Raw genomic sequence first — 12767 nt, forward strand, 5'->3', positions numbered from 1 at the left:
CAACAGGGAAGTGGTGGTGTAAGTGGATGTTCAAACATAGGCAAAATGGTGAATGTTACACAGTGTGTAAAGTGGCCACTTAAACCAGCCAATGACAGGTCATAAGCCCTGTAAATGCCTTGACTTCTGTATTCCCTTTTTAAGGTATTCTCCATCCCTGTTGTAATTTGTTAAATATGGTAATATTATAAATGTTTGTAAAAGGCAGATTTGCTGTTTATGTTTATAAAATAAAATACAATGAAAAATTATTTGTTCGAATGTATTTATTGACTTAGATTTTTTCCTAAGAGATTATTCGCAAAATTTGGAAGAGTATCATAAAAATGTCAATTTTATTATTTCGGCAGTATATATTATATTCCCGACACATACGGGCCATAGGTGTGTCGTATGTACCATTACTTGAAAACAAAGGCAATTTTAATATTACTCGATGTCTGAGTGTTTTCAATCCCGCATATATTTGTATTTTATTGATGAGGTTAATATCTGGTTTACACTTTAATATTTTATACAGAAAATTATAAGGAAAACAACTGGACGTTTTGTCAGGGAATCAAATCTTCAAGACTGGTGAATTGTTTACAACATTTACAGTTTTTAAATAAGTATTTTAATAAGATCTTATCTCCAAAATATGTTTTCTTAATTTTTTTTAAAAATATATATTTGGACCCCTGTATATGTAGTAGCCTTACGTGTGATGTACAAGGCTAAGGTACTCGGAAAAAAAAGTTTTTGTTTGTCTTGGAAATGGGATGTTCGATCACTGATTTTGGTTTATTACCTTTATGAGTCCAATCACCATTGTTGCAAAGTTCAAGAACAATGGCGCGTGATAACTACTTTTAACTACAGTGTGGATATCTGTTAAGGATATTCCATCTTTCCTGCATTCTGCTTCAAGATTATGGCGTTGCAAACTGAAAAATGGGCACTGTAATAACAGATGTTCTATACTCTGTGAAGAAATATCATCGCATGGACAATAGTCATCATTCCTTATTCCTCCAAAATATGTTAAGAATAGTATAAAATCTGTAAATGTTGTAAACAATTCACCAGTCTTGAAGATGCCTACTTAGGCGAAAGCGCTCGTTGGTCAAAATAATAAAAAGCAAAACTAAATTAAGAAGTTTCATTGATAAGTTTATTTAAAATTTTATCATAATCATTCGTAAAATTAGTAGACAAAAAACCCCACAAAGGCATGGCCTGTTCGTGGGTATCCAAGAAATGTTCATGAATTTTTTGCTCCTGTAATAAATAAACGGACAATGTTTTGAGTATGTCAAAATGCTTGCAGACTGGCTGGATTTTCTCCCTAGGGAGATGTTCATATTCAAATTTGTTGCAACAGAGAGGGAAAACATTATGTTTCAACAAATTTGGAATTTGGAAAAAGGAAGTATACAATATTAGAAAATTGTTTTCAGGCGTTACCTAGTAGATGATAAGGTTCAGCCAGATGAATCTCACCCGCATGATAAAGGTTTCAGCTCTTTTACTTCACAAAAGTCAACAGATGGAAGAGTTGAGGAAACGTGGATGTTCAAACATAGGCAGAATGGTGAATGTTACACAGTGTGGAAAGCGACTACTTAAACCAGCCAATGACAGGTCATAAGCCCTGTAAATGCCTAGACTTCCATATTCCCTTCTTAAAAATGTTTTCCCTTTATGTTGAAATAAATTTGAATAAATAAACGGGTTTGATTCCATACATTACAAAACGTGTTAAAGTTTAAAAATAAATATTGCAATGAACCTTTATAAATCATGGCAGCTTTAATAAATAAATAAAGTAGGTAACTATAATCTGACAAACGTGACCTATGTGATTCACAGTTCACAGCAGAATATGTGATTAATGAGGAATTCTGTCCAGCTATCGGTCCCATACTCACGTGTTCAAATTGATGCGTTCATTAAAGTACCTTCCAAATACTTTGTATTGAAGATTCCCCGGTCATCTAGTCCCCAGCAGCCTATTAAGGAGAAAGAAACAAGATGCTCCTTTTAAAATATGTTACATCACGAATGGAGAATACAATCCCGAGCATCTTTATTAAACCAGGGCTCACGGGATTTTTATGCGTTAACTCGGGATCCCGGGATTATCCCGGGAAACGACCATGTGGTTTAAATTGAACTCAAATTAAAAAAAACTGATGTTATTTTTTGAAAATCGTTTATTTTTATAAAGTAATAAGTAGTAACAGAACATCGCGTGAAAGACACTGACAAAAAAAACGAAATTAGGCGATTTCTGCAAAACACACTATCAATTAAATTTGTTTATTGCAATAAAATAAACATAAAACAACTTTGGTTTTAAAGTTACACAAACTTTTTTTATCAAGTATCATCGTTTCTTTTCATGATATAAGTATTTGTTTTTCTTCTTATTTTTGATTGAGCGGATATAGTTAAACTACTGCTCTTTATTTTGACTGTAATTGTTTATATAAAGATATTTATTTTAAAGGAGGATTCATATTTGTGTAGGTTAACTTGACTAACAAGCCACAGAAAGTGGCTTGGTGAGGTTTTTGTATTGATTTGATGTATTTCTTGGTTATGTATCTTAATTTTTATCCATGTGTACTTTTTATTGAAATAAATAAATAAAAAAAATGAGAAAATTATGCATACACACATACATAAAAAAAAGTGGGTAAAAACAAAGTTGTTTTATAATAATTTTACTATTATGAATAACCACAAAGTTAGGGACGTGAAATAAAAAAAATATTTTGTTCATTGAAAATACAATAATATATAATTATAAGACAAAGCGAAGAACATAATCGACTTTAATTCTAAAAATACAAACGCAGAAATATGCGCAGTTTTTTATCTTACCTAAGGTTGATTTTGGTGGATTTTTATCGCAATAAAGTGCCCTTATTACAATCTAGATATGTTTACTGTCAAGGCGCACTGGAAGAAAAACAAGACCTTTTTGTCGCAATCCCGAAAATCCCGAAACTCCCGAGATTAGCCGAGTACAATCCCGGGTTTTTCACAGCTTAAAAACGGCCGGGATCCCGGGAAACCGGGATTCGTGATCCCGGGAATCCTGGATTCGATCCCGGTACTGCATTATCTAATCACGAGTCATGAAAGATGTTTTTGAAATGGATTTATTTACAATTATATTGATCGTAGAGATGAGTCCAAAATAACGAGTGAAAAATTAAGTTTGCAGTTTTTTATGAAATTCTAATCTTATCTGATTCTTTTTCATCGTCATCATTTCTGTTCCCGCACGGAGTGATAGTGATCAGTCTTACACTTCAGGTGTAAGCCCAGGAAATGTGATATACTGCAGGGAACCACGTCTAAAATCAGTATTTCTCGTCCACTCTACCCGAAATAGGAGGAATCCAACCCAAGACATCTAGCATGGTAGGAAAATGCTCTAACCATTACACCACGAAGCGGAAATGTCCCCACTCAATACGCTTTTTTTTAAAAATCTGAATACTGAGTAGACTTAAAAACACTCGTCCACTCTTGCTATGTTATCCTTTATTTTTTCATACTCTGTTTTACCTCTTATGTATATTGTAAAAAAACAAAAAAAAAAAAACAAAAAAAATACATAAAAAAGGGTTCTGGTCCTAAGTTCTATCATATTCAAGTCCTGGTTATACACAGAACTGTAATTTTTATCTGCCCCGGAGTAAAATATAATTATAAATAATATGTTTATTTTTTGTGGATGAAACCACTCCATTAAACTATCCATTGAATCAAATTATAATAATATATTTTTATTTTATTTAAGCTACTTGTTGACAAGTTTATAACTTTCACATCAATCAAAATAGTATTTTATTTTATGGTCTTTTTTAAAAATAGAAAAATGAGGAAAAAAAAACATTATTTTACTTATATTCTGACATATACCTATACCTCAAAGTAATAATTCCCTTCCGCTTATAGAAGTGCGCTTTCTCTCTAATGCGTAGAACAATTGCGTTCTGTATTTTTGGTTTGGTCTTTGTTTAACAACAAACGTGCAACGGATAGTTTCAGGTTGTGCTTGCAATTCTTGATCTGAGTATCTACGGCCCGTTGAATTGGTGTAAACCTCAGAGTAAAAGTACGCCAACGACTTATCGAGTCGACCATACGGGCCAAAACCATTTTATGCTCATCAATCACGAAGTAAGCTACAGTTTACAGCAACACAACGGGCCGTAGGTAGGTACTCAGGTCAAGCATTGCAAGCGCAAACTGAAACCGTCCGTCCTTTACCCGTTTGTTGTAAAACCAAAAACCAAACCTAAAATTTGAAACGCTATTGTTCTATGCAAAAGCGTTACAATAACCTTATGCATGTAAATAAATAAATAGAACGAAAGGGCATCTCTATAAGTGTGAGCGAATTATTACTCTGAGCTGTAAGCTAAAGCTCAATTCGTGATTGATAATGATATAGTAACAGTTTTTGTCCATACGGGCATCTCTATAAGCCGGTGCCGTAATATTTTCTCTGAGATTTTAACCAATTTTTATGAATATTATAGGAGATAAAATAAACATATTTATTTATAGTTTTTCAATAAAATAAACATTTACTTTTTTTTTGTTTAATTACATTATAATGACAGGGATATAAAATAGTACATTTCATTACGTCATTTAGTGTTTTTGATTGAGTATCTATAAAAAAAATTTGCCAAAACAAAATAATAAATAAGATAATAGTTATCAATTCTTTAAGGTAGGACATTTCCTAGAGATCCTTGAATGTTTGAAGGTAACAAAGTAACACTAGAAAAGACAAAGGCGTTACCTGGGTCTCTTTTGATTTGCACTGTGTCCCGCGTCAAAGTGCCTAAGTCTGCTTCGAAGAGTACATCATTTATCGCTTTCTCAGCAAACTTTCTCTGCATGGGTTCAAGAGCCTTTAATTTAGCTGCCCACACTCGAGCTATTTGGAAAAAATAATCTTCTTTTAAAGAGGAATTTCCGCGCGCAGCTGGTAATGTCCTATTTTGATTTGCAACTGGTCGAAATGAAGTTTGTTCCTGGTTTGGTGCTAATCCTGACACGGGCGACGAAAGTGGGTCTTCGTGCTGGTTTTCATATTCAGCTTCAGGATTCGTCTCGAGTTTAATTTTTTTTGAGAAATCCTGAAAAAAGTTACAAACAGGGATGTGTAATGTCACCATGGTTGTTCAACATATACGAGAGGGCGTTCAATATATCTCGGTATTGATTTGAAGAAGTGCAACCAAGAATGAATACTGAATTACCTCGTTATATTGCACTCATTAGTAGTATATGTACCGAGTTTCATAACAATCGGATCATTAGTCATTAAGTAGCTGTCTAACAAACTTGAGTACCGTGCTGCAATAAAATTCCTCACCAAACAAGGAAAAAATCAGAAAACCATCCACAAAGAGATCTCAGAAGTTTGAGAGGAGTCTGTTCTTTCATTATCGACAGTTCAAAAGTAGTCCAGTGAATTTAAGAGGGGCAGAGAGAGCATAGAAAACGACGAGCGATCCGGTCGGCCAATCGCGGCCAATAATGAAGAAAATGTGGAGAAAATAGAAAAAATAATATTAGGGGATGCCAGAATGAAGGTGAAAAAGATAGCCGAGATTACTAGTCTATCCACTGGTACCATTGTTTCTATTTTACACGACCGTCTATACATGTTAAAAGTCCTAAAGGAGTCAAATAGGAGTGTGTAATGTAGCAATGGTTGTTCAAAATATACATCGATAACTGAATGAAAAAACTGAAAGATTTAAGAATGGAAGCAAAAATTAGTGGTATAACTGCTAACTGTCTTCTGTATGCTGATGATGCCGTGCTTCTTGCTAACGGCAAAGAAGACCTGCAATTCTTGGTAACAAAAGTCTTCGATGTATCCAAGAAATGCGATTTGCTTATGAATGTTGATAAATCGAAAGTGATGGTTTTTGAAAGGTATGAAATATAACTAAATATGAGATCAGTGTGAATGGAGATATTCTGAATCAGGTAGAAGAGTTTGTGTATCTGTGAAGTATGTTTACTAGGGATGGAAAGGCAGAAATATATTGAAAGGAGGGCGAGTGCTAGGAACAGGGTTAACGATGCACTGGAATATACTTTTTTTTGCACCAAAACAGGCCAGGAGGCTCAATTACAGTGGTAAATTACATAACAGAACACCCAGGTTTGAGAAAGATCACATTTTTATTTGATCTTTATCAAACCTGTTGTGTTCTCACCGGGAATCGAACCCAGAACCTTCCGTGTGTGAGTCAAGCGTCTTGACCACTATACTACGGAGACCACCTTTGGCTAACAAATATTTATCGCAGGAGGCAAAACTAGCAGTTCACAATGAATTTCTAGTGCCAACTCTTATGTATGGGAGCGAAGTATAGAATTGGAAAAATAATGATGAAAGTAGATTTAATGCTGTCAAAATGCGATCCCTCAGGCGAATGTGTGGTAAAACGATGTATGATAGGTACACAAATGTCGAGATCCGTAAACTGTGTAAAGCTGAGACATGCATTTTCGACAGAATCAAGAAAGTGGTGCTGCGTTGTTTGGACGTGTAGAGCGAATGGACAGCGAAAGGACGGCTTAAAGGATCTACGATGCGAATGTTAATGGATGCAGAAAACGAGGAAGACCGAGAAAGACATGACACGATCAAGTCCATCAAATACTTGAATATAGACGTGTCAAGAGTAGGAATAATCGGCGTGCGTGCATGAGAGGATGTATGAATGTAGATGAAGCATGGTCTGTATGCAAAGAAAGAGTAATATGGCGTTCTCTTCTCTGCCCACCCTTTCGGAAAAACGGCGTGATGGTTTGTTGTAGTTTTTGTTGTTAAAATCTAAGAAACGCTTTCACATGAAGTTTTCAGTTAAGTGGAGTTTAAAAATTAAAATTATATGATAAATAATACTAACCTGCTCACAGACTTCCTCTTCTTGACCCGATGCTGATTCTGAATATATTGAATCGTCAATGCCTGACAGAAAAGACAATTCATAAAACACCCAAGATGTCGGCTTATAAGCAAATTCAGGCGCAGCTCCCGACCTTTGTTGGGATTCCTTCACTCTTAACGATTCCCGACGCCAGTTCGACCTGAGAGTGTTAATTTTCCGCCTCACGTCACTAATGGTGGCCCTCGGCTTGATATGTGTGTAAATACAGGCCAGTTTTTTCAATGCTTCGTTCCTTTCAAGCTTATTCGTATAATCTGGAGATAACGCATTCCAAAGTTGGGGTAAACTTTGGTAGGTTCTAATGAAGTGTTTAAGTATTTTATCGGTCTTTTTTTGCGGCTGAAAGGCGACTGACTCCATATCCCCAGCCTTGCGATACCCTCCCGCCGCAAGTTCAAGCAGTACTGAATGAAGGAATGTCAGTCTCCCCGCCACTCATGCCTGGCGGCGGGGAGTGTGCTGCGGGGAGTCGGAAAACTGATTCAATATACTGAAGCGCGTGTGAGCGCGGGGACGCTTGAAATAACCGATTCGCATATTCGATTAACATTGATAAACCGAAGAATAACTTATAGCGGAAATAATCGGTTGGAAAAAAGTGAATATTTTAGCTGTTATCGTTAACGATGGTCATTGATTATTTGGTCATGAGAATATTCGCTACGATGACCGGTCATTGGCCCATTTAAGTTATTACTTTACACGCTGTGTCACACTCGCTGTTTTGTCTATTCTATTTGTTGATAAGGTCGAGGTTCGATCGAATTATTTCACCTCCTCGGAAGCGCTTGAAAATATCACATTTTAAACCAGTTGGTTAATTTAACAATAGTTTAAGGGTCACATAAAATAATGAACATTGCTATCACTAGTTGCGGTTATTATTATATCAATCACCACATCATTACCAGATGCAATTAATCTGAATGAGGTTGTTGACGCGAAACGACATTCCGAATGAACTGCAGGCTTATTTTTTAACAATTTCGTTTCGTAAATTCGTTCGTTCGTCATATGCCATCTCACTCTAACGCAATCAAAATATTTCGCTTTAGCTCCCTCTCGTACGTAAATAATGAATTTACGAAACTAATTAGTTACAGAATAAGGCCGCAGAAATATAGTAACTTATGTACTTTGCTCTGGAGTATCAAATACATGTGCATCTGAGAAGAACTAAAACAATTTATTGTTAAAGCAACTAATTCGTTTCGTAAATTCATTCGTATCGTATAAGAAGGGAACGAGAGCGAAATACGAGTTTTATTGCGTTAAAGTGAGATGTCATATGACGAACGAACGAATTTACGAAACGAAATAGTGACAGTGAGGTTTCTTTACGAGTAAGTAAACATTTTTAAAGGTAAAAAATAAATATCATTTTCGATAACTTAAAAACCATCTAGTTTCTTTATTTAATTTAATTTTGATATTTTTACGGACAAATTCTATTTTAAACATACATATAATATTTCTAACTAAATACAATTATATATCATCATCATCATTCCCTTTCCGTACCTAATGGTGCATAAGGCACTGCATTGGCACACCAATCGCAGGCGAGAGATTAATAATAATTCATTTTAAGACAATTATCTCTTAATTCGTATTATTATAATAATAATATTTATTATAATAATTATTAATATATTTACCTCTTAATTCATTTTTTTAAATGATTTAATGAAAATATTGTACCATTATTACCAAAATAAATTTAATTCAATTCGTCCTACATGACAAAATCATGTAAGAGACCCTTAATTTTTTTATTTTTTTTACGTATTTATTACAGCAATTTACAAGTCATTATTTTCACAATAAATTAATTAAGTAGTAAAAGTAAACATACAATTTTTTTATTTTTATAAATCTTATAAATTACACTTGTCTCAGATTTGCATTCTTGCCTGATTCATAACCCTGAAATTCATTGATTTCCCACACATTCGTCTAAGCGACTGTATTTCGATTGCATTCATTCTGCTTTCATCCTTCATCTGCCAGTTCCATATTTCACTTCCTTACACGAGTGTTGAGACTAAAACCCCGTTGTGCACTGCCGGTCTGGCGTCGATTGATAATTTTTGATAGGCATTTACTGTGCTTAGAGCGTCATTCGTTACGTTGCCCGCATTAACTCTCCTTTCAACATATTATTCCATTCTTCCATCTATTAAATATATGCTTATCAGATACACAAATTTTACTATTTGTTGAAGACTGAAATATTATTTTTAATAACGTAAATTAGTCATGTTATTTCATATAAATATAAATAATATAGATGTACATAAATACCTTGTTTTTTAAACTGTCTAAATATTTGTTAATTATCTTCGTTTTTTTAAGTTAGTCTTCTTTGTTTTTTCTCTAATGTAATTTTAAAAAAATATATAGTTAAGGGTCCTCGGCACGGGAAACCCCAGTGAGGTCACATTATTTTTATTATTAATTATAGTGTGTAAGCCAAAAATATGAATAAATAAATAAATAAAAAATGTAACTGACTCTGACTGTATTTCAAGAGCGCTTATATATATTCAATTGTTTGTATATAATATCATTTGTACATTGGCAGGCCAAATGGCATTTTCTTCTAACCAACCAATAGAATAATACTTTTATTTTTATAATTCAAGTGACAAAACATATTCAACAGACAATGAAGATTAAGAAGCTTAAAATATATAAAAATAGAAATAAACGTATTTGTTTATAAATAACCTCAAATCAATACTATTAGTCAATGGGAAAAAGTAAAAAAAAAGGAAAGAGGAAAGAAGGAGAGATTAAGGAAGAAAAAGGAGATGTTTCTCCAGACGTGATTTAAAAAGAGATACTGTAGTATAACATCTTTGATGGTTGATGAGAGATGATTCCACAGTTTAGCCGCATGGACTAGTGTCCATAGTTATGAGTAAGAGAAAAAATAATAATTGTGGATGGGTATTAAGAGAGTGCCTTGTGAATTAGAACAAAGAGGTAAACCATGAACTGATAAGCGTTGAATTTTTTACGCAGGTATATAGGAGCGTTAGGACTATGAAGTGCATTGAACAGAAGTGAGAGGGAGTGATAGTCTCTCCGCTGTCTAATGTTGAGCCATTTCAGTTGCCTACAATAGTAAAAAATGTGGTGGAAATATCCTAAGACTAAAAATGTACCTTATGCATGTATTCTAAAGTCGTTTAAATTTATCGAGTTGCTCACTGCTTAACTGTTCTCTTACTGTCCTAAAAACATCCACGCGTTGCGGTGCTGTGTAGTCACTACAAATGCAAAAAATGAGAGATTTTAATCGTAAAATATTCGTCGACAATTGCTTAAATTATTTATAATTGAAGTCAAAAGTGATGATATTTTTAATCTAATTGCTTAAAATAGGAAAAAAACATTAATTCATGCTCTCAGTGCGCGCAAAGGAACCGCCCACAACGAAAGCCGGTAAGCTACTAATACTAACGCAGCTAACGGGCGTCTGGGAGAAGTACAAGAAACTTTGCTGTTCGCGCGTGTGACGCTTAAAAATTGTCCCTCTCGCTTCCAAATATACCCGTATTATCGAGAGTGAGACGTAATGAGTGTGCGAGACAATTATATATTAGGGCTACTATTTAACTACGAACGCAACATGCGACACATTGATAAACTTTCTATTGTATTGGTGATATCTCTGATTTTTGATAAAACGCTTTTTATGTGCCAATAAGCATGAATTTATTTTTTCCGATGCGTAAATGTATAACGAAGGAATACCGAAAATCTCAACTCATCATTTTTTATATTTATAGAGATATTAAAGTTTTTAGATGCAATGTGTACTAGATACACATTAACTGTGAGGGAGAGTTAAATCAGTCATGAAAACATAAGCGTAATCTAGAATGGGTAGTAGTCATGCTTGAACAAAAGTGCATTTAGTAATGGGTAAGAATTTTTGCAACCTTCGAAGTGAGTGTAAACTGAATTTTTTTTGCGGCTTAATTCATTATAATGAGCTCGCCAGCATACATGTTCGTCCATTAGTACTCCTAGATTTTTTACGGATTTCCGGTGTTGAATATTGTACAATTGACATTAAGAGGATTAATAAAGATACATCTAACAACTTACTAAGGAATCTTCGACTACCCGTAAACATTATTCGTGCTTTAGATGTGTTTAAAAGTAAACCATAGAAGTAAGAAGAGTCCAGAAACCGCATAAGCACATCAAATAGAAGGCAACTAAACTACTCATACATGAGTACGTTTACGTTTTGACCCATTAGTTTATTTGTAGACGTCGCTCAGTACGCAACTCCTGATTTGAATTCAACTATGCAGTGTTGTGTCCTTTTAAAGTGTAGAGTACTCTGCTAGGATCTTAAAAAAACAGGATGCAATCACATATCATGTGTAATTAGCAAATAAATGTTTAAGTAGCAAGTGCATTACTTGAAAATTGAATTATTTTTCAATCTGTCAGATTGTCGAAGAAACAAAATGGAAATTCCGTTAGTGTTGCCAGGGTAGTAAATTTTTAACCCTACTTTGATCCTCTGATGAAAATTGGATCTCGGATTAAACAACTCTGTGGTGGACTTTTGAGCGACATTATCTTTAAAACATCAAATATTTTTAACATGATATAAAAATATCCGTTTTATTTAAAATAAAAGTTTTAAGTTCATATATTAAATTGCTCTTATTAAATGACCCTTTACTTGTCTACTCTGTTGTGTCAATCAATATTTCCGCGTGCACAATAAAATTTTAGAGAAATTAATAGATATTTTTTTTTTTACCTTACATTTGTGTTTTAATTATATTTTTTCCCAACAACGTTTCGTGCAACATTACTCGGCGGCATCACGAATGCGCGCGGCAAAAGTGATGCATAGTGGGAGAATTATTGGACACAGTCCGATGTACTCGTATTCGAATATGATTCTACGCTCCTTCTGGACTATTCTTAATTCTATGAAGTAAACCATACTTTTTTGTCCATGTTTATATGTAGTAGGATGTACCGAGAAGCATCATCTCTATTTTGTAAAATTAAGGATCCGAAAATTTATAAATTAACAAGTCAATGAGCGACATTGACAAAAAGCTTACAAATATAAACTATCAAGATAACAGTTCCCACTCCAAAAATCCACGCAGTAAGTTGACTCACTAAATTCCTACCACACATTCGTGCCACCTAGTAAAAAATAAAACAGACGTAAACGTGTACTATAAAACCCCGATGCAAATGCTGAAATCCTTCACCCAAGTCTCTTTTCCTTCTGTATTTTTCTGGACCGTACTAAACGAGTTGTCATACGGCAGAGATAAAAGGGACGGGGCGATACGCCCCGCGTTGCGACGATAAGGGATGGCATCACTTCGCTTAGAGTGCGAGAGAGAAAAGAGCGGATATAGAGGCTTATCGATTTTCCATATGAAAGAGCGAGCTAGGAATACAAAGGACCCCATTTGGCGTATTTGTGAGGATATGCCGTATCTGATTTTGGAATTGGAGGTAAAAATAATGAAATGAATGAAATATGGAACCCTAAATGCAAACTAGACGTGTTCTACTTGCGTATTCCTAATATTTAGTCATTTATTTTATTTGGCAATGAGATACCTACATGGCAATAAAGATCATATTTAACTGCTCGTTTACCAGATTTGGAAGATCAGTGCTACGGGAAATTGTATGATAAAGACGTTTTTTTACCCGAGGTAAAAATTAAAGGATTTAATTGCATGGCAAAGTTTCTTTAAAATATATGAAAAGATCAAT

At 34.3% G+C, this 12767-nt stretch overlaps 1 protein-coding gene across 1 annotated transcript; it reads right to left on the bottom strand.

Annotated features, from left to right (window-relative positions):
- Positions 1–350: 350 nt before the first annotated feature.
- Positions 351–7448, bottom strand: LOC148276942 (uncharacterized). Its single transcript, XM_088233561.1, has 3 exons — positions 6945–7448; positions 4811–5150; positions 351–1991 (listed from the first exon to the last, which is right to left on the bottom strand). Exons 1-3 carry the CDS (start codon positions 7344–7346, stop codon positions 1915–1917), a joined length of 819 nt encoding a protein of 272 aa, XP_088089687.1. The 5' UTR covers positions 7347–7448; the 3' UTR covers positions 351–1914.
- Positions 7449–12767: the final 5319 nt, after the last annotated feature.

The sequence above is a fragment of the Micrasema longulum genome, unplaced genomic scaffold, assembly GCF_059751315.1.
Source record: "Micrasema longulum isolate JH-2025_06_02 unplaced genomic scaffold, ASM5975131v1 h1tg001123l, whole genome shotgun sequence".
Lineage (NCBI taxonomy): Eukaryota > Metazoa > Arthropoda > Insecta > Trichoptera > Brachycentridae > Micrasema > Micrasema longulum.

Excerpts from the sequence above, each read along its gene's own strand:
- LOC148276942 (XM_088233561.1), bottom strand. The coding sequence starts at position 7,346 with ATGGAGTCAGTCGCCTTTCAGCCGCAAAAAAAGACCGATAAAATACTT. Across the intron at positions 5,151-6,944 it reads AAGAGGAAGTCTGTGAGCAG|GATTTCTCAAAAAAAATTAA; the intron begins GTTAGTATTATT and ends AACTTTTTTCAG. Across the intron at positions 1,992-4,810 it reads GCAAATCAAAAGAGACCCAG|GCTGCTGGGGACTAGATGAC; the intron begins GTAACGCCTTTG and ends TCTCCTTAATAG.